General features: G+C 33.5%; 4 protein-coding genes across 4 annotated transcripts in view; 3 read left to right on the forward strand and 1 right to left on the reverse strand.

Annotated features, from left to right (window-relative positions):
• The window catches only part of LOC9300027 (ubiquitin carboxyl-terminal hydrolase 26), a 5,248-nt gene extending 1,285 nt beyond the window's left edge, over positions 1 to 3,963 (forward strand). Inside the window, 9 exon segments of the mRNA XM_021015753.1 lie at positions 6 to 119; positions 532 to 1,250; positions 1,529 to 1,637; positions 1,852 to 1,905; positions 1,907 to 2,031; positions 2,166 to 2,450; positions 2,528 to 2,735; positions 3,003 to 3,074; positions 3,435 to 3,963. Of these exon segments, the coding sequence (XP_020871412.1) occupies positions 6 to 119; positions 532 to 1,250; positions 1,529 to 1,637; positions 1,852 to 1,905; positions 1,907 to 2,031; positions 2,166 to 2,450; positions 2,528 to 2,735; positions 3,003 to 3,074; positions 3,435 to 3,671 (1,923 nt within the window). The 3' untranslated portion in view covers positions 3,672 to 3,963.
• Positions 3,964 to 5,023: 1,060 nt separating this feature from the next.
• On the forward strand, positions 5,024 to 6,122 carry LOC9300028 (inverted formin-2; the record flags this gene model as incomplete). The annotated part of the gene is made up of 3 exons (XM_002863906.2): positions 5,024 to 5,195; positions 5,335 to 5,393; positions 5,542 to 6,122. Coding segments are annotated over 3 exons (648 nt in total), but the record flags the coding sequence as incomplete, so codon positions are not given.
• Positions 6,123 to 22,475: 16,353 nt separating this feature from the next.
• LOC9300029 (chaperone protein dnaJ 49) lies at positions 22,476 to 24,492 on the forward strand. Its single transcript, XM_021010340.1, has 3 exons — positions 22,476 to 22,592; positions 22,723 to 23,817; positions 24,133 to 24,492. The coding sequence occupies exons 2-3, from the start codon at positions 22,766 to 22,768 to the stop codon at positions 24,146 to 24,148; spliced, it is 1,068 nt and encodes a 355-aa protein (XP_020865999.1). The 5' UTR covers positions 22,476 to 22,592; positions 22,723 to 22,765; the 3' UTR covers positions 24,149 to 24,492.
• Positions 24,493 to 24,625: 133 nt separating this feature from the next.
• LOC9300030 (probable 3-ketoacyl-CoA synthase 21) lies at positions 24,626 to 26,372 on the reverse strand. The gene has a single exon (XM_002865655.2). The coding sequence runs from the start codon at positions 26,163 to 26,165 to the stop codon at positions 24,786 to 24,788; it is 1,380 nt and encodes a 459-aa protein (XP_002865701.1). The 5' UTR covers positions 26,166 to 26,372; the 3' UTR covers positions 24,626 to 24,785.
• Positions 26,373 to 26,909: the final 537 nt, after the last annotated feature.

Raw genomic sequence — 26,909 nt, forward strand, 5'->3', positions numbered from 1 at the left:
ACCTAATTCGGCCCATTAACTGCGACAAGCCCATCAAAAAGTCTTCGAATTTTTCGTGGCTGCGTACACTACCTCCTGTTATCACTTTTCAGCTCAAACGATGCATTTTCCTTCCTAAGGTGCTTTCCTCGATCTTAATATGCCATTGTTCATGAATCAAGAGAAAATGATCTCCACTGTTTTACTAGTCATTTTCTTGTGAATTGCATAAAAATCCAAACATCTTCCTGCATACTTTTTTTCAACAAGAAGCATCATTACCTCTTGTCTGTCTTTGTGTGTTACAAGTGCTGAGGCGATTTTCTTGTATGCTCTCTTTGGCTGATTGAGTTATCGACTTTTTACTCATGGTCATTCTCATACTTTTTTTCAACAAGAAGCATCATTACCTCTTGTCTGTCTTTGTGGATACAAACTTGCATGTTTTTATGCTTAAATCTAATCATTATTTCTGTCCTATTTTAATCCTAGATAAGACCTTGTTAAAGTTGCGTAAACTTTTCCTTTTCTTTGGCTTGATCATGTCAACAGACAACAGCTAAGAAGAAAATCACCTCCTCATTTTCCTTTCCTCAAGTGCTAGATATGGGATCGAGATTGGCAGAGTCTTCTCAAAACAAGTTGACATACGATCTCTCTGCTGTGTTAATCCACAAAGGAAGCGCTGTTAACAGCGGACATTATGTTGCTCACATAAAAGATGAAAAGACTGGCTTGTGGTGGGAATTTGATGATGAACATGTGTCAGAACTGGGTAAATGTCCATTCAATGAAGCTTCTTCTTCAACTCCACAATCTGAGAGTAATGGTACAGCTAGTAGTGAGAATATCACAGATGTCATTCAATCAGGCTCTTCAGACTGTAGGTCTGCTATTAAGTCAGAGGTTTTCTCATCCAGTGATGCTTATATGCTGATGTATAGTCTTAGATGCGATAAACAGGAAAATCAGGAAGGACAGAAAGAAAATCCTATTGACATATCTAAAGGAAAAGTTGATAGTCTTCAACAGCTTAAAGGTGGTTATCTTCCGTTACATCTTTATGAATGGATCAATAATATGAATGCAGTATTCCTTGAGAGTTGCAAGCAATATGATTTAAGAAAGGAAAAAGAATTGAGTGCTTTGACTGAAAGGAGGCAAGAAGTACGGACTATCCTTTCAGAAGCTGCTGTTCAGTCACTTGAAGAACAATATTTTTGGATCTCCACAGATTGGCTTCGTCTATGGGCTGATACCACTTTGCCTCCGTAAGTAAAGCTCCTCATACATACATTTGTTGTTAATCTCTACATACATGTGCCAACTGCATTGCTTTCAACATACAATGCATTTAAATCTGCAACAAAATATTGTATCGTTCAATTGCATCATCTACAAATTATCAGAATATGATGGCGACTTTGTACCCCACACCAAACTTCTAGACATTGTTTTCCCTTTGAAAATTTGTATTGGTAAATATGATTTTCTATTTAGCAAATCAGTTTTAGGTGTTCTTGATTATATTTGTTCTTCTATGATGTAGCGCTTTGGACAACACCCCTTTACTGTGTTCCCATGGGAAAGTTCTTGCCTCAAAAGTAAATTGCATGAAGCTGATATCTGAACTTGCATGGACCAAGTTAGAATCAAAGGTATGCAATGTGTAGCTCATGGGTTAGTTTCTTTCCTTTTTCAAGACGGAAACTTTATTCATTTCAAGTTTGCATCAGCTGCCATCTTTGTGTAACTATTTGTCAGACAAATTTAAAGTTTGTAGATTCCAGTAGACTGACTTCTGTTCTATCATCAACATTTTTCTGATGCTATGTTATTATTTCTGATGGAATCATTTTCTCTTACATTTAGTTCAATGGTGGACCAAAGTTAGGAAAAGCGGACTACTGCAGGGACTGCCTTATGGGATGGTGCTCGCATGGTTGTCTCTTCTGACAGTTATAGGGATCGAAGAACATTCATGAAAAGCGTAGCAAATGATGTTCTTTCGGGAAAGTGTGAGGACGGAATGTATTATATCTCTAGAGCATGGTATGTATTCAAGTGTCTTGTAAGTTTGATGCATATGCAGATGACGCTTTTATTTTATGGAGCACTTAATTACTATTATTTTGTGTGGTGTTTCCACAATTAGCTGCTTCTAAAGCGTAATAGCATGTTTCCAGGTTGCAGCAATGGATAAAAAGGAAAAATCTTGATGCTCCTACTGAAGCAGATGCGGGGCCCACAAATGCTATTACGTGCAATCATGGAGAGCTGATGCCAGAGCAAGCACCAGGGGCCAAAAGAATTGTAGTTCCAGAGAATTTCTGGTCATTCCTTGTTGAAGATGCTCTAAAAGTGATGCCAGAAGATGCTTCGGATTGTACTTGTTTCCCTGTGGACTCCAGCCAATGTTGTCATTGCACAGAGGAACTTTCTGAGGTTGCATGCCTTGAGGATTCACTAAGGTTAACCATTATTAGTAATTATTTTTGTTGGTCGTGACACTCTTAAATATTTTCTTACCTTCTATTTGATGCAACAGAACATTGAAGGTCAAGCAGCGCCAAAATCACGAGAAGTTAGCCACGGGAAAGAATATACCATTTACGCCACAAAGCCGATATTTCTTGTTGCCTTCTCCGTGGCTAGTGCAATGGAGAATCTATATTAACATGACTGGAAAAAATAGTTCTTCAGCACCAGAGCCTGAACGTCTTGATGGAGTCATTAATACTCTCAAATGCAAAAAGGTAAGATCTGTTACTCGGCAGTGAGTCGGTTTCCAATTTACTGGCAGTTGGATATTGTGGGGTAAAGCTTTATGTGGACAGAAGTGATTAATTCTAAATCAGTGTCCCTGACCACTTTCTCTGTTTCCTCTCATAGAAATATTTCGATATATGTTAGTAAACGCGGGTGAATATAACCTGTCTTATATCAGCAGGCCTTCTTTCATCCCCTCACTATCAGTTTTGAGCATAATACTAATGGTTTGTTCCTATGGCTGTTTGTTTCAGCACACACGACTCCTTGAAAGGCTCCCTGAACTTGTCTGCAGACGTGGCTCGTATTTTCAGAAAAATCCATCTGTAAGTGATCATATATACCGTGTGATGATTCTTAATCTATTTTCAGAAAAATCCATCTGTAAGTGATCATATATTATAAATAAGAGATTAATCAAGTGTCGAGAGGTGTCTGAATATTTTGGGACTGGTTTTAGAGCTTGGAAGTAAGGTGTCTGATAGTATGGTCCCGTGGTTCTGTGGTGTGATTGTCTTTCAGTGAGAAATAAAGGGAATCATGTTCTGAATTTAACAAATTGGTATTGTGATTGTCGATTCAGTTAACATCCTCTCTCGTGTTCTGTGGCTGTTTATAGTGTCAAACACAGACTTGGGGAATTCTGACTTTGATCTAATCTATAGTACTCTTGCACCTTTTACTAGACAGACAAGCTGACAATCATCCCTGAGATTGATTGGAAATATTTCTGTGAGGAGTGGGGAGGACTCATGGAGAATGGAATATCTGCTCTTATTGAGGTTGGTAACAATACAGACCAAAGTTCATCCCCAGACATCATTGACCTTGAGAAGCATTCTTCTCCGGATGATAATATGGAGGTTGATGCTCAACAGCTTATTCTCAGGGCATCCCCAGAGGTATTTGCATTATTATCTTGAGCCCTTATTTTTGGTCAACATCTTGAGCTTTGGGGTTTGGAGATGATGATGATGAAGAAGTTTAGGATAAGTATGTTTTGGTGTGGCCATTCATATATGGGCCCTTTTGGGCCTTTAGCTCGATTTTTTTGGAGTGATCCATTGTTGTTTTTATCATGTAATTTGGTAGAAAAACGAAACGAAATGATCTCATAATATTTTTTTTCCAAATTTTTTTGAACTTTCGGAGCAACTTGGTAAACGCAGCATATTTGCTGCATAGAAGAAGCAAGAGCTTGCCGATTACAACATTTTTCCTTGAGTGTGCGGCCTAGTTTTACTATTTCCACCATTTTAAAATATAAGTTATTTTAGCCAAAAACACGTAGATTAAAAAATATATTTTTTTAAAATGTTCAATCAACTATAAAAGAGACTGTAAAATATAAACAATCATAAAATATTAAATTTATCTATAATTTGCATTAAAATTTGAAAAAATCTTATATTTGTAACAAAAAATTTCTCCAAAACATTTGATATTATAAAACGGAGAGAGTATTATTAATTTTTATTTGAAGTGGATCATCGTTTGATTAGGAAGTGGAGAAAATAACACAGTTGAGCACGTAAGATCCGCGTCGGAATCTCAACGTGTAACTATGGTTTGACGATTATTAGTGTTTGTAGAATGTTTTGATTCATAGCATGGATCTTTTAAAAGGAAAGATTTCTCTTGATAGGTAAAAAAAAGGTTAATTTTACTTTTACCAATTGAAAGAATATACTTAGGTTATAGTATCTTTTAGTAGCAGAGATGGAATATCTCGAACTCAAAAATATCTGAAATCAGCATTGAAGAAACTTACATTTTGATTCCAATTACTCTAAGATGAATTATTCAATCATTGTGTTCTTGTTTCTTGGATTCTTTATTTCACAAAATAAGTATGGTTGATTGATAGATAGGGTATTCGTTTTTTTCGTGAAAAGTACTACTATCTCTGTATAATTAATTAGTTGTGGACCTATAGAAGATGGGTATAATAACTTGGGTTTTTGTTATTATTACCTTAGAAGCTTCAAGTTGCTGACGTGAAGCAAATAAACCACTACGTATAGTGATAGCTATTCTAATTATTATGTCTTCAATTGCTAATGTAAATGTTTTAGCAATATAATTAAGTAAAAATGAATGATAATGTATAACGTAAAAAGAAGTTAATTTGGTTTGAAAAAGTAGATCTCATCAACTTTTTTAAACCTAAAACGGAAAGTTTTAGCAACCTTCGTCCAAATCCAACCCAAAATAAGCTTTAGTAAATGTGTATTGCATAGTTATTCAGACCTAACTATCTATTTGCCAAAACATTTTTCCACCAGTGGGTAACTACGAACCTGTGTATGCTATATATATAGAGAAGCATGTGTTACTCTTCCAAACAACAAAACCAAAACATATATCTTGTCTTAAAAAACTGCTTTCAAAGATGAAGCTGGTGGTTCTCATGTCGTTCTTGCTCCTTCTCCCCTTGTGTTCTTCAAGTAATTTGAGAATGTTTTAAATATCTAATTAGATAGTTTTACATTTTTAGTATCAAGATCTAGTCTGATTATTACCGATTTCACACTTATTATAATCTAATAATATGGTTGTTTATTGAATTCACCTTTTCTTTTTTAGGCTTTGGAGAGAGCCATGGAGATGGAGCTCCTCACACCGACCAATATTCAGTAAATATGGTAAGCAATATCATTAACCAAAATGCATAATATTCATATATTATTTATTTTCTCTCTGATTAGTAATCAATATTTTCAGTCACTTACAAATAGATGTGCATACGATAATTATTGTGAAATTTTTTACCAAACCAAAAATGTAATGTAGGTTGAAGAGAGTATTCCGAAAATGATGGATAGTCCGGAAACAGGCCCAAACCCAAGCCACGATCAGAGAGTAAACGGTTGGGGTCGTCCTACACGGCCACCGTCACCGGATGTAAACGGTTGGGGTCGTCCTACACGGCCACCGTCACCGGATGTAAACGGTTGGGGTCGTTCTGTACAGCCACCGCCATCGGATGTAAACGGTTGGGGTCCTTCTGTACAGCCACCGCCATCGGATGTAAACGGTTGGGGTCGTTCTGTACAGCCACCGCCATCAGATGTAAACGATTGGGGTCGTCCTATACTGCCACCGCCAACGGATGTAAACGGTTGGGATCGTCCTACGCGGCCACCGTCACCGGATGTAAACGGTTGGGGTCGTCCTATGCGGCCACCGCCACCGCGTGTAAACGGTTGAGGTCGTGCTACGCGGCCACCGCCACCGGATATGAACTAAGAACTATGATGATGAAGCAAAAATCTGAGAGTATGATGGCTATATGATATGTGTAACTGTCAAACTAATAAAATTAAGTAATAAAATGCTATAATAAACTTGGTTAAAATAAACTTGTGACTCAACAAATTTGGATCGACAGATCACTTTCATCAATTTGGTTATGAAATCACTAATAGTGATGATGCAATGTCTACATATATGTTCATTTATCTTTTAGAAATTGTGTTGTTCTTTATAAGGAATTTGAAAAGACAATCATAGATTTTTAGAAAATATTACAACTGATCGAGAAAGTTCACGAGAGTTTAATCTTTTCAGTTTTCAATATTGTGATCTCATGTGAATAACAATCAATTTATTCTTAACGTTGAACGTTGTAGAAATAAAATTACCTAATAATGGAATGGTAGAGAGTCGAAGTCTATTGCAGCACGAGTCCATCTCGATCGCATGTGATGAACCAAGTGACCGTGTATCCGCAAAAACAGCCATGTCCGCATGAGATGATAATCTTTCGATTGTGGGGGTGGAAAACCTATCTCGTCCTATATCTATTAGCAATTTTTAAAATTTATAAACCGTTTTATTCTAAATAATTTATCCGTTAGTGGTTGTATATTTAGTCCAATGAATAAAGAAATAAGTTTAAAATTCAGATAGAATATTCGTATATCCTGTAATTTTTCGTTTGGATATTTACAAAAATTATTAGAAATATCCATATTTTCTTTATTTTTCTAAAATATTTACTACTATATTTTAATAAAATACCCTAATATCCCAAAAGTTCAGTCCGGAAACAAACCTTTACCGTTCAAAAATTAATTTGTATCCAAATTATTGAAAGTTTAAGAATTGAATGTAGCTCAACATTTTTGATATCTATCTATTACTCGTAATTCCAATCTCGTTCGTACACTTATAACCCGTACTCATGCGTGAAATAAGAGAAAGTATGCATATTGATTGTGGGACGGAAAACCCGTCTTGTCCCACATCTGCTAGCAATTTTTCAATCTCATAACTGTTTCTTTTGAAATAATTTACCAGTTTGTGATTGTATATTTAATCCAACGGGTAAGGAAATAGGTCTGGGATTTAGATTCATGTATTTTTTTGTTTGGGTATTCAACTTTTACAAAATTAGTACAAAATTACACGGTATTGAATCATGTGAACAAAGGATTTACTGAATCGGAGACAAGATGACCCGACATATATTTGAAAAGCAAGCTATGAATTATTGACTCCAAATCAAGTTAGCCAATATATATCTGTAGGTAGAAATATCTTACCGCATGGTATCTAAAGCTTTTGTAGCTATGTAGAGCTGACCATTTCCGTTTTGTTGTTATGATGAGTTAATAAGTTACAACCATTTTTTGTTTAATGTTTTTCTTTTTTTGAGAGAACTCTAACGCTTACCTCTAACTGTAACCCTAATCCTAATTCTAACATAACCTAATACTAAATTACTAACTCTTTTCGGTTGTATGATGGCCGACCCCCAACCTTAGACGTGGGAGCCTATCACTAGGGCATCCAAAACTTTCACCACCAACTAAAAAAATCTTGAGGGCAGCTAAGACTATGCTGATGATAATAAGAGATAGGATCTTAAAGCCTTTTGGCTTTTCTTAAAACAACATATACACGACGGCTAAAAAAATTCCAGCAAGATCACAATCCTCTCTGATTCTGAAAAGAACAATAGCTATCACAACATGATGAGTTGTCCTCCCATACCTTTCATGATAAGAGTCAAGTTAGGGTAACCAACATTATTCTTGACCACATATGTATATACAGTTCTGATCCTTATATAAATGAAATGAAATAATATGTAAAATAAAGCATAGACAAGATATGACCAAAAAAAAAAAGCATAGACAAGATATATTCTCCAACGAAAACTTTCGTTGATAACATAAATGTTATCTAAATATAGACAGTGTAATTGTTGCTGCATATGTGAGTCCTAAGCTGCTATTGCGAACCACTGTCCATAACAACAAAATAAAATAAAAAATATAATTTTTTCTGTATTTTGTAATGTATTAATATATAAAAAGAAAAATGAAAATCCACAATTTTCCGGTTTAGTAAAGCGCTTCCACAGATAAACCGGTATTGGCATTTCAGTATTTGTCCAAGAAAATGTAGAGAGTGTCGTCCTACTTGTTGAGCTTCCTATTTCTCTCTTCCAACTTTTCAAGCTTTTCTGTCTCGATGGGTTTTGTGCAGAAGGTTGCTTTCTTCAACCGTCTTGCATTTTCTAGGATGTATGTGGCCACCTCTTTCTCCCTCCTCGTTGACATTCGTATCCTCTCCACATGCACAAATGTCTCAAGATGGAACAACAAGCATTTCGGAACACATTTTGGTGGATTCCATTTCTGTTCGTCCATATTGAAGATATGAAGTTTCTATCTAAGGGAAGAAAATTATAATTATAATTGATTTTATGAAAATACCAAAATGTTGACAAGAAATAACAAAATTAAATTTTGAATTGGGTTGGGTTCAAACTCAAAATTGGGTTGGGTTCAAGATTCATATATATTTAAAAACTTAATGAAATTAGAACGTTTTTAAAAACTTTATTGGTGTCAATTGCACCCATAATACTCTACGTGCCTCCGCCCCTGGATGTGGGACTCTCATAATTAACACATCTCCCTCACACAACGTGTCTTGTAAGTCTCTTAAAAACGACATGAGTTTTGTGTTACACACATGGGCCATACGTTCTCTAGTACCATTGAAGTTATAGCTTGAAGCTATATAGAAAATAGCTTGAAGCTTATTTTTAAATCTAGTCGATTGATAAAATATAGTGTCATTCTAATGAACACATGGAAAAAATAAGCTTAAAAATAAGCTTCAAGCTATTTTCGATTGATAAAATATAGTGTCATTCTAATGAACACATGGAAAACACAGCTAATGAATAATCTGAATTTGGGATATGAGATATAATCAGGACTTTAGGTTGAAAACAAATGGGCCAGACCCTCTAGGCCTAGTTAAGTGTTTGAGCATCTGCAAGTTTGCAACTATAGTCATCTTCTTATGGCATATACTTTAAACGTTCAAATCCCTTGTCACATCATGCATATTCGAATGTGGATTGTGCCGGTGAGGTTGGCGACTGCGTTTCTACCAATATGTATGTCGTATTTCTCAGTGGCTGACATGTACTGAGATGCTCTTACATGTCTGATGCATTTTCTTTTTGATAAAGGGTATTCTATTGAAATTGCAAAAATAAACGGTACATGACTATGACTTGTTAGGCCATACAGTTTTGAGAGATGAATAAGAGTTTACAACATAGTTGATAAGTTTAATAAAGAAGAGGAAATTGTAGATATAAATATCTCTAACCTCATAAGTCGATGGGCCGTGGCCGCCACGACCACGACGACCCTTTTTACCTCGCTTTCCTACTAAAGTCCAAGAAATTTTTTGAGTAGGCCTGATTGGCCTTCCTCCTCGAGATTTGACAAACCACTTTTTCGAACCCGCTTTGGTGAGTTATGCAACAAGATTGTGGTCATAAGAATCTCTCTGTTTTTGAGGAGGCGTGTAAAAAGAATGGATTCAAAAACGTATTAACTAATTCCTAATGTCTCTCCTTACGTAATGCTATAAACACTTGTGATTATTGTGAATATTGAATCAGTGGACATTTTTTATTCATACTCGTAGATCCCACCACATAACCGACGAACACGTACCCCTTCCTGATCTTGAACACGTTTCTTTCTTCGTAAATCTCAAATCCAATCGTCCCTTGGAGAGACATCATGCATGTGTTCTTGTTCTTGGAAGCCATGGTTATGGAGCTGTCAAGAGGGTGTATTTGGGTAGCGTGAGTGACTATTTAGCTCATCACGCACATTGCTCCGTTCTGATCGTCAAGAAGCCTATAAGGCTAAACCTACTTCTACCAATAAACACTAATGAGGAACAAGACGTCCTGTTTTTCTTATATGTTACCATTATGTTTTCTTAAGTAAGACTCTATTTGTATACTCTTCTTCCCAGCATCTTCAATTTCAACGTTAATAGCTTTAATGTATATATTCATTGTATTCACTGTATTAATCGGTTCTTCTTTGTGTTGATCTCCTTACTTTTTTCTGTATAGAAACTATAGCATAAAAACGAAGTTCTTGAAACATTTTTACATTTATTTAATATGACCATAATTGAAAGTGTTTGTACCGAGGTTGTAACAACAAGTAACTATAGGATTTTCGGGGAGAACGAAGTGACTTCTTTATTAACGACGAACGAGATCGGTTAGTTACAGGGAGCAAATGACGAACGTACAGACTATGAGCTACGAACAACCAACGAATGTATACGCAAAGAACTATGACTAACGAACGAAGGTATACGCAAAGAACTACGAACAACCAACGAACGTATACGCAAAGAATTACGAACGAAAGTATACGCTATGAATAATTTTCTGATTCTCTGGATATTAACTTGTGTGTGGTCCTGTTACAAATAGTGTTTTTTTTATAGGACAAGGATTGTTACCTAAGGTCTCTTCTGTTTCCTCAGCAAATTACCATTTTACCCTCTAAGCTTGGTGGGCTGAATTTGAAAGACAACAGGCCCAATAAATAATTGGGTCTCTGTTTGTGCCAAATGGCATTTAGTGGGTGAAGCCCATATCCAACAGAAAGGTTCCAGTTAAATGTTTTCTTTGGAAACTTGTAGTAACTTGCAAAGAGCTTGATCGTGTAAAAAACTGAGATAGAAAACCTTATCGTGATTGTGTTATATATAACCAAATAATCATGTTGCCGAGGACTTGTAAGCAATGGCTTCAACAACTTCTTTTTCTTTTCTCAGTTTACCTTTCGCACTTTGTGAGTCTTGTTTGCATAACAAAGTTTGATCCGAGCTTGTAGAAGACGTCCCTGTGTTTTATGCGAAAGACACTTAAAGGTGCTATAACCAAATAATCATGTTAATGAGGCCTGTAAACAATGGATTCAGCAACTTTTTTCTTCTTTTTTCAGTTTACCTCTACCACTTTATATATGAGTTGCATAACGAGGTTTCAATCCGAGCTTCTGGAAGAAAACACTTGTGTTTTATGCGAAAGATCATTTATTCATGTCCTTCTAGCTAGCTACAACCGTTGACACAATGCCATAACTTGAAAACAAATTGAACTATAAATTGTAGGGCTTTACCCCGAAGGGAGCCCTTCCAGAAATTCTCGAAGGCCCAAGACAAGCTTAGGCCTAAGAGGGGGTTTGGAAATAGTTTTCAACCAGCAATAGACGCGCCTCGGTTAGAACCTCATAAGCTGCGTCATTGCCCCAAGCGCAAAGATAATTTTCTGCCAACACAAGCCTCTTTATTTATATCAAAACAAAACCGACCAACTTGATGTACTCTTCCGATGTGGGATAGTGTACCAAAACAATAAATAGAACATATTCGAAACTTGATATTCCTAATAAGAAATTACCTTATAACATATCTTAAAAATGGAAACATGTCATAAAACTGAAACTATGAATGGTAGGGACCGCGCGAACGCAGGCCCCCTCTGCCACAAATAATGACGCAGGCTCTCCCACTTGGGGAGACCTTAAGCTAAGCACCCCTCCTTTTTGTGCAATGGAAGTCACTAGCTTAGGCCACTCGTCTTCTTGATCACAAGTTGACCCCGTCCAGGTAAGTAATTTTGTCAGTCTGTCTAGATCTTCTCTTATACTCTGCTTCCTCAATTCTTTTTTCATGTCTAAGCAATGTGGGACTCGGCATAATTAACACATTAGTTAAAAACGACATGGGTTTTGTGTTATAGATATGGGCCATAAGTTCTAGAGGCCCATTGAAGTGCGTGAATAGACTGTCTAACGTTCTTTACTAATAGTAAATATCTTGAATCTTAATTAGTATGCACACATGAGATGTACATGGGATTGGGATACATGTGATTATGTGAATAAGCTGAATTTGGGATAAGAGCCATGTTACCAATCAGAGCCATAATTAGGAGGCAGGACTTTAGGCTAAAAATATTTTACACAGTGAACAAGCTCTCAATTCATGAACTTGCTAACGGATTAGCATGGGCAAGCCGCGAGCTCTTCGCTATCTTACAAGTTCATCTTCTCATGTCATATACTTTAAACACTTCAAATTTCCCGCCACTTCAGGCATAGTCGGATGTGGACTGGGTCGGTAACGTTGATGACTTTGTTTCTACCAATGCTAATTTCGCATATCTCAAAGGGCGTACATGTGCTCTCTTAGCCTACCAAAAAGTAATATGACATTGTACGGTTCTCCACTGAAGCAATCATGCTGTCTTAAACCCAATGTCCAAACTTCTTTGGTTACATTTACTCCTCACTGAACTTGGGATCATACTTTTTGCAAACCCGATTGTTTACTATAATAATTTAGGCAATACATACATAATGATACATTTGTGGTACCCCGGTTTTCCATTCGAATGAAACACATTGTTGTCAATTACTAATTAATCTCAGCGATTGGATTTAAGCTGGTAACTTACACGTCTTTCACATTTCATCAAAAACCAACTATTTGATGCATTTGACTAACAACTTGTTCGAACCAGCTTTGGTGAGTTATGCATATAGATTGGAGTCACAACAAAATCTCTCTATTTTTAGGGGCATTTAAAGAATATGTACTCAAAGACTTAACCAATTCCTAATATCATCGTTTAAATACTTATATTCATTATGAATAGTAGATCAACCGGCATTCATATTCCATATTGTAAATCTACTCATAGATCCCAAAACATTACCAATTAACACATACTCATTTGATCTTGAACACAATTCTTTTTCTTCGTAAATCTCGACTCCAATCGTCCCTATATACTCAAATCGTCTCCGCCACTCGAAACTTTTTCTCTGTCAATCAATAAGTTAAACATAATTCCAAGAATATAATATAATCTTAATCTAGTTTCGTAAACCCAAAAAAGTTAAAGAATAGAATCCTAATAATTATCCCAATAAAGAAAATTTTTAAGGACATTATCCCAATTTTCATCAAAAACAAAAAAAAAAACCATTCGGTTTTACGGTTTTTAACCAAACCAAATCTAAACTGAAAACTTAATAAAAATGACTACCAAATGAGTTTTTAGGCTAAACCATAATTAAACCAAACAATTTATTGTTGAGAAAGCTAAACTGCATGATTTAGAGTTTTGTTTATTTATTTACTAGATAAAAGTCCACGCTACGCGGCGGGATATGTTTTTACAAAATAATTTTTTCAATATAACTATGATTGATATTTTTAAAATAGACTTTAACATTTGATACCTTACATTCTCTCATATTTTAATAAATTTTACTTTATTTATGTATGTATATATTAATAAACATGTTATATATTATATTTAAAAGATAAATGTACCGTATAACATATGTTATATATTAATTTTACAAAATAAATTGATATAAACTCACACATAATTTGTTTTTTTTTGTTGACGTCAATCTATATTATTTGTAAAAGGTCCAATTCATATTATTTGTAATTGGCAAACTAAATTTGTTTTCTTATGAACTTCAATCTAAAGATTTGTTTACAAAAATTCAAGGATAACTTCTATTTTTTAAAGTTTTTTTTAATATCACTCATCAATTTAAATTCTAGTGCTCAATTTCATACTAATATTTTCATCTTTAGTTATAAAATTTAACAAAAAAATTTTTTTATTCTTTTTTTCTATATATTTCACTCCATTAAAATATGAGTGTGCTAGGTTTCATTTTAATGATTTTATTCTAACTAAATTTAATTTTCGTGAAACATATGATTTCATTTTTTTAATCTTAAAGGCCAATATTTTTTAATGAAGCTTTTTGTTTTAAAGAAACATCAAATTTTCAATAAAAGAAACATTATAACGATCTTTTTAGAATTATCTAATGTATCAGAAAAAGGTAAATATAATAATACATACATTCAAAATGAAATACAAAATTTTATTTAAAATTATAAAGAGATAATAAAAAATTATATATGTACTACAATAATTTATTTATTAAATATTGCATAATTAAATAACAAATACATGGATATGTTAAAAAATAATTAAACATCTAAAGTAGAAATTAGAGATGGATCTTCTTAACATTATTTTCCTTGTTGTAGGATGATTAGAATTGATATTCTTAATTCTCCATCACCAATAAACCTGAAAGTTTTGTTACAATCATAAAAACTTTTATTTTGCTTCTGAAAATTATAGAAGAAATATGGGGCTTTTGCAAAAATGCCACTTTTTCAATGCCACTTTTCAAAAATACTTCTTTTTTAAAACCTTATAAAAAATGCTCTTAAAAATATAAGATTTACCCAAATATGTATGTAATATTATTAAAACATACACAAACTACATTTCTACGTATCTAAAATCTTATAAATACTTTATAAATACCTTATAAATGCATTTTAAATACCTTTAAAAACCTTAAAAATATTTTGTAAAACCTTTGAAAAACCTTAAAAATCCTTTAAAATAACTTGTAAAACCTTTAAAAACACCTTATAAAACCTTATAAATACTTGGATCGAGTCTTCAAGTAGTAGTTACAATCCATAAGTACCTTATAAACCTAATAAAACTTTATAAAAATTTCGGATTTAAAAAGGGGCATTTTTGAAAATGAACATCTAAAAGGGACATTTTTGAAAAGGGGCACACCAAAAGGGGTATTTTTAACAATTTCCCAAGAAATAATATATGACATACTTTCTAAAATAAAATTTGAATCAAATTTTTGCAATGATGGTTTATTTGATAGTAACTCATATAACAATATAAAATATAGATACATGGATATAGTGGAAGAAGATGAGAAAATTACTACTTATTAGATAATAATCTAAAATAGACAATAGATATTAATCTTTAAAAAATCAAAAAATAATGTAAGATATATATCATATAGTCTCTAAAATTAAAATTTAGAACTATTTTTTACAATGATATTAAATTTGATTTTCTTAAACCCATACAAAAATAACAACCAACCAACCAAAGAGAAAACTAAAAAAAATTAAGATTTTGAGATATAGTAGAAGAGGATGAGATAATGAGAGAATGAGTGAATGAGAGAATGAGAAAATGATTATTTATAGGGTGAGAAGTGATGGGAGTTACAATTTAAAAAATAAATTATGAGAGTTACAATTAAAAAAATAAATTATGGGAGTTACAATTTAATTTATTGTGTGTTGACTAAAATTGAATGAAGGAATATAGTTAATGTTTAGTTTTTATGATTTTAGTTTTACATTAAAGTGTGAGTTAAATATATAAAATTAAATGTGTTATTTATTTCTAGCTTAATTAAAAATAATTATTTTTCTAAGTCTTATTGCCAAGTGGACCAATAATATGAGAGTGAAACACTTCTTTTATATGTATGATTTTGGCTTCATCAAATTGGTTATTCAATTTTCTTTCAAGAATATGTGTAGTTTAAAAGATGGTTAAGTTAAATTAAGGGAAAATTGGATATAAAGGACAAATAATTAAACTATTGTCCATCTATGAATTCTATATTCAAATGTCACATATTCCTAGAGGTGTCAAGCGGGCCAATAGCCCGCGGGCTTTGTCCAAGTAGCCCACGGCGGGGCGGGCTTGGACATCATTTTTCATGTCCATAAAATAGCAGGCCTCGCGGACAAGCCCAGGCGGATTGCGGGTTTTTGCGGGTTTTGTCCGTGGATTTGCGGGTCGGCCCGCGGGCTACAAATATTTAATAAAAATAAATAATTAATATAAATAAATAAATATTTTTACATAATTCTGAAAATATATATGTGAAATATATGAATATATAACAATATTTAATGTATAAAATTATAAGATTTTTAAAAAATTAATACTAAAAGTTTTTTTTAATTAAAAAATTATTAATTTCAAAATTTAAAAATTAATTTTATATTTTTAATTATTTAAAAAATATTAAAACTAAGCCCGCGGGCCGGCCCGCTAACCCGTTGGGCTTAGTGGGGCGGGCCTGGACATATTATTTTTGCCCGCGGTCCTAGCGGGCCGGCCCGTCGCGGTCTCACAAACTTAGATGCCCATCGCGGGCCTGCCCAGATGGACGCGGACCGGCCCGTCTGACACCTCTACATATTCCTAATATACCCTTTGTAATTGATTTAACCAATTTCTCAAATAAAATTCAAAATGTTTGTAGATAAATGATAAAGAAGTCATGGGGATACTTATAAAATAAAAAATATATCGTTTTTATTACCATTTTGGATGAATAAAATATGATCTACGAAGTTTAGACTACGCCTTCTGAATTTAGAATGTGTATTCTATATATTGTACATGTTCTATAAAATTTAGATAATGTATTCTATACACTCTACATGATCTAGAAAATTTAGAACGCATTTCTGTTCTACGGTATTTGGAATGCTAAATTCTACGAAATTTAGAATATATATTCTATACTTTGCTCTTTCTTCTAGAAAAATTAGAATATGTTTTCTAACATTTACCCATGTTCTAAAATTGTTAGAAGACACATTCTTATATTTTTTTTATATATTCTACAAAAAAATAGAAAACAAATTCTATGTAATTTAGAATGTTTTTTTAAAAAGGAAAATAAATTATAAAATATGGAAATCGAATATAAAAAGTTAAGATTACGAAACTACGCAACTTTTTCGTGAAAAATACGTAACATGAGTGAAACGTGTTGCTCTACTTACACAAAATACAAAATACGTAATATAACCAAACTCAATTATAAACTAACAAAAGTACCACATTTGTGGAAAATTGTGGTTTACTATAGGCGTAATATTTGAAAGTGACTAACGTAAAAGTGAACTGACATGTAAAAAAGTTACATAAATCATTGTGTGTTTGTTTTTCACTCAATCTCTATTATATTAGAATCTAGCTGTGGAGGTTTGTTGGTGTCGGATCCCGCACCAGAGGTCCAGGACCAACCAAAGATTGCCACGTAGTCAGGGTAACGGCCCCATAAGGGGTAAAGCCCATTAGACCCACAAGTCAAAAGAACAGTCGAAGTGGTTATCACCATAAGGAGAATCCGAAGTGACTGCACCTCGACACGAGTCCGGAGATGAAGTCGTGGTTAAGTCGGTCCAAGGACATTTGGGCCAAAAGGCGAGGCCCATGAAGATCAGAATCAACTCAAATTCGAACGTTAAGCATTAAAATCAAAGATCAAAACGGACACATTTAAGAGAGAGAATAATTGTACTTAATTAGCCACTTAAATGTCGTTTTTCTATGTATAAATATAAAGGCCAATGGTCATGTAAAGGGGATCTTCCTCTCGAGTAAGAAATACTATAGCAATTTTTGCAGCAATTCATAAGCTTTTTACATATTTATTTTTGTCCCTCAAGAGTAATCTTTCCTACTTAATAAAAATACTTGAGTGTGAGAATCCGACATCCACAAGGTTCATACTTTGTCATTCGGTCATGAATACATGAGCAGATATTATTTCCCGTAGATCATCTACATGCCTTTCATGTGCATGTATATGTTGACATCGTCCAACATATCGATGGGCAGTCCCAAAAGAGAAAATCAAAGAAGAAGTTGCCGTAAAAAAATAGAAGAAAAAGATGCCGTAAAAAAAATAATTAAAGCGGAAGAATATTTGAAATTATCTACGGGAAAAAAAATTAGAAAGTAATTAAATATTATTTTTTTCATATTTTTTCTCCAAATCATTTTTAGAAAGTAATCTAATTAATTTTGGAATTTTATAGTTTAACAAGATTTAACAAAAAAAAAATGAGGATATAAATGGGATTTTAATTATATCAAAGCATATATGACCAATTTTAAAGCATACATGACCAATTAGAAATATAGAATGCATAGATGGACAATAATTTAATTATTTATCTTTTATATCCAATTTTCCCTTAAATTAATTAATTGTTGGTTATTTCTAGTTAGTTATGGAATTACTTGAGTTTTAAGTTGTTCGTGACATGCCAAGTTGTTGAAGTAAATATTGGGTGTCACCAAAAAATCCCCTAAAAATCCGGCAAACCTTATAGTTTTGATGACGGTAATGGGTGTGGGTGACAAGTCACGTCTATATAAATGTAGATAACATAGTGCATGTATTATAAATCACAGTCACTATAATATATAATATATCTTCCTACTATAAACTAACTCTCTACATAAGATTATAAATGTCTAAAATACTAAATATCTGAGACATAGTAAAAAAAAGAGATAAATATATGTATAACATGTTATAATATTTACTATATCCTATAATTGTAAAAGATATACTTCTAAAATTTCACTTAACGTGGTAACGATATTATTCAGTTGTAATATACTGATTAATGTCTAAATAAAACAGTTGTTGGGTTCACAACTTATGTGTGTGTTAGTTATTTTTTTAATGCGTTACAAGTAATTATAGGGTAACCTTAAACGGTAAGAGTTTTTAAATGGTAGGAACGAGCGGTAAGCAGTTTCATTATATTTCAAAGTCGTAAGAGAGAATGATATACAAACGCAATACCAAAAAAATCTGATATAGAAAACTAAAGATCGAAGAATTTATATCTCTTACAGCATAAAGTTTAAGGAATGATATGTTATTCCATGAATAAAAAGTTGATTCGCTTAGATCTGCTTAAACCTTCACTTGACAATATTCCTAGGATTAGAAGAATTTTGATACAACATAAGAATATGTTTGGTGAACTAACCAATGTGCACCTCATATTCAAAAAATTGTTACCACAACATTAAGAAATAAAGTCAAATAATTTAAAGTAGTAAAATTAGTCTTCCATTACAACATTTGGATATTGCTGGTAATAAAGATAAAACTAAGCAAATTTTTTATTACTGATCTCACTAAATATACTGGGGAGTGATGGCGAGGTAAAGTATCTTATGGCGTTGGATATAGAAGCAAACAAATTCAAGGTTGAAGTAATCTCATTATGATTATCAGCCTTAATAATATAGGAACTTTCAAGATCCCAACTGTTTCATTTATAATTATCAACAACACCGACGACATATGCAATTTTTTCTCCACAATTGGTTGAACACACAATAGTCCTATGTCGATGCATTTTAGGACGTGTTGTTTCTGAAATGATAATGAATCTCGTATCGTTTAATCTATAGTCAATTATTATCACTCCAATTTGTCCATATCTATTCATAAGAACCAGTCAATTGCTTGTTAGGTTTTGATTATATGTCATTCAATATCAAAGAAACTTACAACAAATCAAAAGTTCAGAGCCCATAAAAGAAAGTATTTAAAGATGGGATGATTTTATTTATTTTCTACATGTTACAAAGTTGAGAGACCATAAAAGAAAATATTTGACTATTTAAGTTTTTATTTAAGCATCAACCATTTTAATATTTAGAAAAAAAATCGAAGAAAAATTTTGGGTAACTTTACATTTACTCTTTTATTTCATTTTTATATACACTTGCTTAGAATTATATAGAAAAAATTAGCAAAATTACCTCTTTTCACTTTTTGTTTTTTCTTCTAAGATTTCATTTTCTCTCCCAACATCTAAATCTACCACTGTTGATTAAAAAAAAAAATCATAACAACCTTAATTTTTTGCGTCCAAAATGATTTATTAGTTTTTCAAATATTCTTGTTTCATCACTTTAAAATACTTTGAATTAATTGTAAGGTGCATTCAAAAGTAATGAAAAAATGGTTCTAATTTGTAAAATACTATCATTTATTTCAAAAGGTATTCTTGAGATGGTTTGATAGTTGAAATGTTTTTTTCCTCAACAAGTTAAAATTCAACATATGATATGCTTGTTGATTCTATTGGTTAAAAAGATGTACTGTAGTTTTATTCAACAAAATTGTAGTTTTTGATTTGTGGCTAAGTCATTGCCTCATTGGGATGATTGTAGTTCATTATTGAAATTATTAAAATGTTTAATGATGTGACATATTTATTATCTTGTGTTTATTATCTTACTAGTCATTTAATTTTATACAAATGTGTTAATATTATTGACGTGACGTATGAACATGAAAATAATATTGACTTTTATTAGTGACATACAATATAATCATGCATTACAAAATTTTGAGGTTGTACTAACGATATAAGTATAATTAGTGGTGGCACAAAAAAGCAATACAAATAGAGATGATACGAGATGACAATACAATCATAAAATTTGATTTGTAACATTAAAGTAGTACAAATTGGTAGAGATAATAAAAACTAAAATTTAGTATGAAAAATATATTTAATTGAATGAAACGAAATTTACTAATCAAAATTAATATATTTAAAATAAAAACAGTTAAATTAGTTATATTTACAAAATATTATTTAATTGATTTTTAATAAATTAATTTTCACTAATATATGTTTATTTTATATTTTTGAATAATCACTAAACATTTAGATATTAGAAAGTAGATCAAATATAATTTTTTTTGTTTTGGAAAAGAACAAAAAAATAATTAAGTTAATATTTCAAACAATAATACAAATTCAGCGGTGAAGAAAAAGATATATTAAAACATAATTTATTATTTAGAAATTAGATTAAAAATGATGAGACAAATCTCATGTTTTTAATACCAGGAAGATCTGGGCCAAAATCCGTAATCCCATCAGGCCCGAAACTACAAAATGTAATATTAGTTTCGTCGCAAGCATTACTCGAATCGGCGACCTCTAAACTTTGCATATGATCTTTACCAGTTGAGCTAACGACACTTGGTTAAATCTCATGTTATAGAAATAATAGTAATCTAAATAACTAAATGATTAATTTAAAGCAATCAATAGTAATTCATAAAATAAATACATATTCCTATTACCACATTTTAATGTTACTTTATTTTATACAATCCAATTTTAGTTGCTTTAAAATTATACTACTCCTTTTAAAAGATAGAAGTTGTAATGCCCATTTTTGAATCATCTTTATCATTGGTTACATATGTACTTGTACAATTTGTACAATTAATGATAGTTGATACCAATAAAAGCCATTGTTTTGTCATCATATTAAAAGGGTTTTGTGCAAAAAAAAACCCTCAATGTCATCTATTTTTGCAATTTTACCCTTCACCTCCAAAAAATATAGAATAATCCTACGAAGTTAGAATTTTGTATAAATATTGTATATATTTATTTATACACTCGAAGTTAAAATGTAACGAAGTTTACTGATCTATAACGTCCGTTAACAGCTGTTAAGTCACGGATTTGAATCTACTAACAATTCAAAAATGAGGTAATTTTAGACAAAAATATTTCAATGATGTATTTTTCTTCCAACCAAAAAGTTGGGGTATTAAAAGTCCAAAAATAAATAGATGGGGTATTTTTCGGCTATTTTTCTCGTTATAATTTAACGTCATTTACTGATACTGTAACGTCCGTTAACGACCGTTAAATCAGAGGTTTGAATTTACCAATAATTTAAAGATAATGTATGTTTCGACGGAGTATAATTAAATGAGGTATTTTTCTTCCAACAAAAAAGTATGGTGTTAAACGTCCAAATAAAAAATAGATGAGTATTTTTCGGGTTTTTTCCCTTTAATTATTTGTTGTTCATATGATTTTTTGGTCACATGCTGTGGTTCGCAATCGCAAATGCTTGTGGGAAAAAACTTTTGAAATTCAGCAATTTCGAGCAGTACAAAGAGATTCCGAGCAGTTTAAAGCTATTCCGAAGGTTTAAAACGATTTTTATGATTGGTTTTAAACTATAGCAACCACAATCTTTCCGGATAGAAGCGGGAGAACCGATCAAGTTCTAAATTCAATAATTCAGCCATTACTATCGTACCAATATTAATCTGGAAGTATATCTATAAAACTAACATTAAACTTTGTCAATCTTACATCAACGCCATTGATATTAAGAATAAAATAAAAATTCTCAGTAAAGATATAAAAGTATAAAGTTAAAATTCATATTCTAAAAGCCATACATGTTAAGAGTTCGACGTGTTCTCATTATCTTTAGTTTTTCTAAATGCGAATGTGAAAGCGGATAAACTGGCTCGAAATGTTCAAACCCAGCCGCAACTTATCACCTATGTAAACAACTTTCCACGACATTGGCTTATCTAAGCAATCTAATAACGCGGTTGCCAAAAAAAAAAAAAAAAAAAAAAAAAAAAAAAAAAAAAAAGCCATACAGGATTAAAAAAGTTTATAATCACTTTTGCTCTCTAAAATGGTCTCATTTCTTCGATTTCTCTTTTTTCTATTGATAAGACTATAGAGTTTACCTCAGTCGAATTCGGGAATTTTTAGCATTTCGACAACGCAATTGTTTTGCTTGCTTACACGATTTCTTAACCATCCGTTAAATTAGTACTAGTGTTAAGCAGATGTTAATATTTGATTAACGTTAGGTTTAAAATTAAAATGGATTAAATCAGACTCAAAATTTTACCCTCTCTCTGGCTCGTCATCATCACCTACGACGACAAAACTCTCAACCATGGCGACGAGAACTCTCGTCGTCTGAATTGGTACTTTTCCTAAATCTTCCACTTTTTTTTATTAGTCCGCGGAATTTCAAAATTGAAGCTCGATTTCGATTTGGTTAGGGTTTATAAAACAGTTCTGATTTAGCCTCTTTTGTTGTTGAATTCGTGTAAGGTTGTGAAATCGAAGTGTAGAAGAATTAGGGATTTGAAGAGTTATGGATGGTAATAAGGATGATGCGTCTCGTTGTTTGAGAATCGCCGAAGACGCCATTGCTTCTGGTGATAAAGAACGAGCGTTGAAATTTATCAAGATGGCGAAACGGCTTAATCCAAGTCTCTCTGTTGATGAACTTATTGCTGCTTGTGACAATCTGGATTCAATTTCGAGGAATTCGTCTGTTAGTGAGAAGCTTAAAACTGTGGATGGTGATGATGATGATAAGCTTGAGACTGGGAAAATGAAGTATACTGAGGAAAATGTGGAGTTGGTTAGGAATATTAAGAGGAACAACGATTATTATGCGATTTTGGGTTTGGAAAAGAATTGTTCGGTTGATGAGATTAGAAAAGCTTATAGGAAGTTGTCTTTGAAAGTTCATCCGGATAAGAACAAGGCTCCTGGTTCAGAGGAGGCGTTTAAGAAAGTTTCGAAAGCGTTTACTTGTTTGAGTGATGGTAACTCGAGAAGCCAGTATGATCAGGTGGGGATTGTTGATGAGTTTGATCATGTTCAGAGGCGGAGTCGTAGGCCGAGGAGGACATATAACACGCGGAATGATTTTTTTGATGATGAGTTTGATCCTGATGAGATATTCAGGGCGTTTTTTGGTCAACAACGAGACATGTTCCGTGATTCTCGTGCTTATAGGTCTAGACAAGCACGTAACCAATTCCGAGAGGAGGAGCCTAATGTGGCTGGACCAAGCTGTTTGACGATTATTCAGATTCTACCATTCTTTCTGCTTTTGTTGCTGGCTTATCTACCCTTTTCTGAGCCGGACTATTCTCTGCACAAGAACCAGTCTTATCAGATATTAAAGATGACACAGAATATGGAGATTAGCTTTTATGTTAGATCAGCATCAGCCTTTGATGAGAAGTTTCCGCTTGGTAGCTCTGCTCGAGCCAACCTTGAGGGCAACGTGATCAAAGAGTACAGACACTTTCTTTTCCAGTCTTGTCGTATTGAGCTCCAAAAACGGCGGTGGAACAAGAAGATACCAACCCCTCACTGCAACGAACTTCATGATCGTGGATTTGTTGACAGGTAACAGCTTTTACTTTCCCTCCACATTTATGTTTTGGATTCTGTCATTTACTTCATACTTGTGATCCCCACGTATCATGTTTACTAAGCTCCTCCACAATTAGAAGGCGTATTGACCAATCTTGAAGATCTTAACATGTGAAGCCTTATTGATAAGTGAAAATCTTTAACATAGCCTTAAACATAGAACCTCTATGTCCCCCATACAAAACGTAGAACCCATACATATTTTATGGCAAATGCTAGTGTTAGGTTTTCTTATGGTCACACAACAATCATTGATGTTAAATACTTTGTTTGTTTGACACAACACAGGCAAATACCGATATGATACCAGTTCAAAACTGTCCAACATTCGCTGAAGACCTGCCAGATTTTGATGTTCCAGAGGTTCTTCGGCTGACCGTATAAACAGTAATGTATGCAAGGAGGGTAGCTATAATCTCTTTTGTTTGTTGCATATAGAGTTGGAGATGATAATTCCTAGGAGAATATTGAGAACAACAAAGATGACAACAGAGGTACCCTGTTGCTATACTCATATTATGGTTAATGAAAAAAGTTGAGTCCAACAATGCTCTTTAGAAGATGCAGCATTCTATTACTTGTTAATATGACAACAAGGCTTTGATTTGTTTCAATCAAATCTAGCTCTATTGATGATTTTAGCGGAAATCGGTGGTCATGGTAGATATTTTTGCTTTACGGTTAGAACTTTTTGGTTCAATATTTCTCGGTTCGTGGTCATATATTATGTCAAAAATTCAAATGCTATGGTTTCAGCTAGATTATAAACATGGATCATGTGAAAAGTAAAATATCAAATTTATATGTCTTAGAGGGTGAAAATGAGACCAAACAACATTACAAAACCTGTGAAAGTGGTCTTTGTGTACATTGTGAATGAATTGAACTAATAACTCACAACCCTCCTGAGTTCTATCTTCAAGGATTTTTACTTGCACGTGCTAGCCTGTTCTGATATTCGTAGAGTCAGGTACGTCTACAGGATATGAGTCGATAAAGTCGAGCCATTTGTTTTCTGTATTGGGCTCCACTTCTCGGATGCATCTCCACACCGCACTGTTACACTTGAACCCACTTCCAAATGCAATCTGCAAGACCCTATCGCCTTTTTTCATTCTCCTTTTTGCTTCCAAGTAAGAGAGAGCGTACCAAATGGATGACGAAGAAGTATTCCCAAACCTATGAAGAGTCATCTTTGATGGCTCGATGTCTACTTTTGTCAAGTTCAGGTTCATCTCCATTGCTTGAATAACAGCTCTTCCTCCTGTATGAATGCAGAAATGCTCAAACGCTGTCTTGAAGTTTGGTGTATAAGAAGAACTCGACTCATAGATCTTTAGTTTCTTGCAAAGAATCTGTCGTATCACATATTGGAATTGCTCTAGGTAAGGTAATACCAAAGGTCCCAGAGAAGTTAGATTCATCTTCAGCATATCTCCAGCAACGCTGATTACATCTTTGGTTATCGACACCCCTTGCTTTTCATCAGAGTCTATGTCTTGATAGATACATCGGTAAGCTTGATCATCTTTCGCTTTATTTTTCCTGACAACATGCAAGAGCTCATACTTTGCATTGTCTCTGTCATGATCATTGCTCGACATCAGTACTGCAGCTGCTCCCATTCGGAAGAGACAGTTGGTAAGAAGCATAGATCTGTCTTTGCCAATGTACCAATGTGTGTTCAGCGCTTCAGTGCTTACAATAAGAGCCAAGGAGCCTTGGTGAACCTTTAGCAAGTCATTAGCCAAACCGACTGATAGAATCCCAGCCGCACAACCCATCCCGGACAGGTTAAAGCTCTTGATATTGCTTCTCATGTGGAATTTGTTGATCACCATTGCACTTAAAGACGGTGAAGGAGAATGCAAACTGCAATTTGTTATCAGTATGTCTATGCTTCTTGGGCTTAGTTTGTTTTTCTTCAGGAGATCCTCAACAGAGGTGAAGATAGTGGTCATGGTTTCGATTTTGACCGAGGAGAGAGATTTCTTGAGGGGTATTTCCATCAAGGAAGGAGGAATGCTGGTTTGGTTACTTAACCAGGACCTCTCAAGAATCCGGGCTTGGAAGTCAATACTCTCTTGATCAAGCTTGTCATCGAGGTAGATGGTTTCGATAAGAGTTGACATTGGGACGCGGTTTGAGTCAGGTGCTCGGTAACAAGTGAAATCAAGTAAGTAGACTTTGATGCTTGCTCTAATTCTTTGGTAGGCCAGATGCAATACTAGCAAAGCGGCAAAGATCTCAAAGACAGAACCACCTGAGCTGAGAAGCGTCGTCAGCTCTGAACCGGAAACTCTGTGTATCGTTTGGTTCATTTCACTTTATTCTTTTAGGTTCAAGTTTTTCATGGATGATTGATTTGCCCATTATGGTGGCTTTTACATGAAGATATAAGAGAATGAAAATAACATGTGGAAGTTGTTGCAGAGGATTTCACTGCGTTAGGTAATGCTATTTTTTTCAGCATTCGTTGTGTGCTTTGTAACAATTAGTCACAACACGTCTTCTTTGAAAGATTTTACTAGAAATTTTTGTCAAAGGCCACGATTTTGGACTAGAGCATCAAACAGCCCTAAGAAGGACAAACCGATTTTTCTCCGGAACTCCTACCGTACCGGAGGTATATACAAAGGTAGGTAGTCCAAGCACGATGGCAACTACTCGAGAAGAGCACTTGGATTAAATTACATTGGCACTCTCTAATGGACGAGTCTCTCACCTTGTGCTTGCTGGCTATTCCAAGCCAAAAATTGTTTTAACCCCCCGGAGGATGCAAAATCCGACCAAACACTTACATACAAAAGAAATCTATATTTCTAAAAGTAGTACTTGCTATTACCAATCTTTCCCAAATTTTGAAAAACATACGTTGTAATTGCAATTGTTAAATGTAATTGTAAGAGAAAAAAAAAGAGACTAATTCCAAAGTTGTTATGTCGATTTTTTTTTTTCGTTTGTTGTTTGTAATTTGCCTGGATTTTTCTAATAGATGATGAGTCATATGATCTATTATGCCGGTACAACTTTGTATTACACGCCACACAAATAAATTCACCTAT

The sequence above is a fragment of the Arabidopsis lyrata genome (genome assembly GCF_000004255.2).
Source record: "Arabidopsis lyrata subsp. lyrata unplaced genomic scaffold ARALYscaffold_8, whole genome shotgun sequence".
Taxonomy (NCBI): domain Eukaryota; kingdom Viridiplantae; phylum Streptophyta; class Magnoliopsida; order Brassicales; family Brassicaceae; genus Arabidopsis; species Arabidopsis lyrata.

What these genes read in the sequence shown, in the direction of transcription:
- LOC9300029 (XM_021010340.1), top strand. Translation starts at nt 22,766, where the DNA reads ATGGATGGTAATAAGGATGATGCGTCTCGTTGTTTGAGAATCGCCGAA.
- LOC9300030 (XM_002865655.2), bottom strand. Translation starts at nt 26,165, where the DNA reads ATGAACCAAACGATACACAGAGTTTCCGGTTCAGAGCTGACGACGCTT.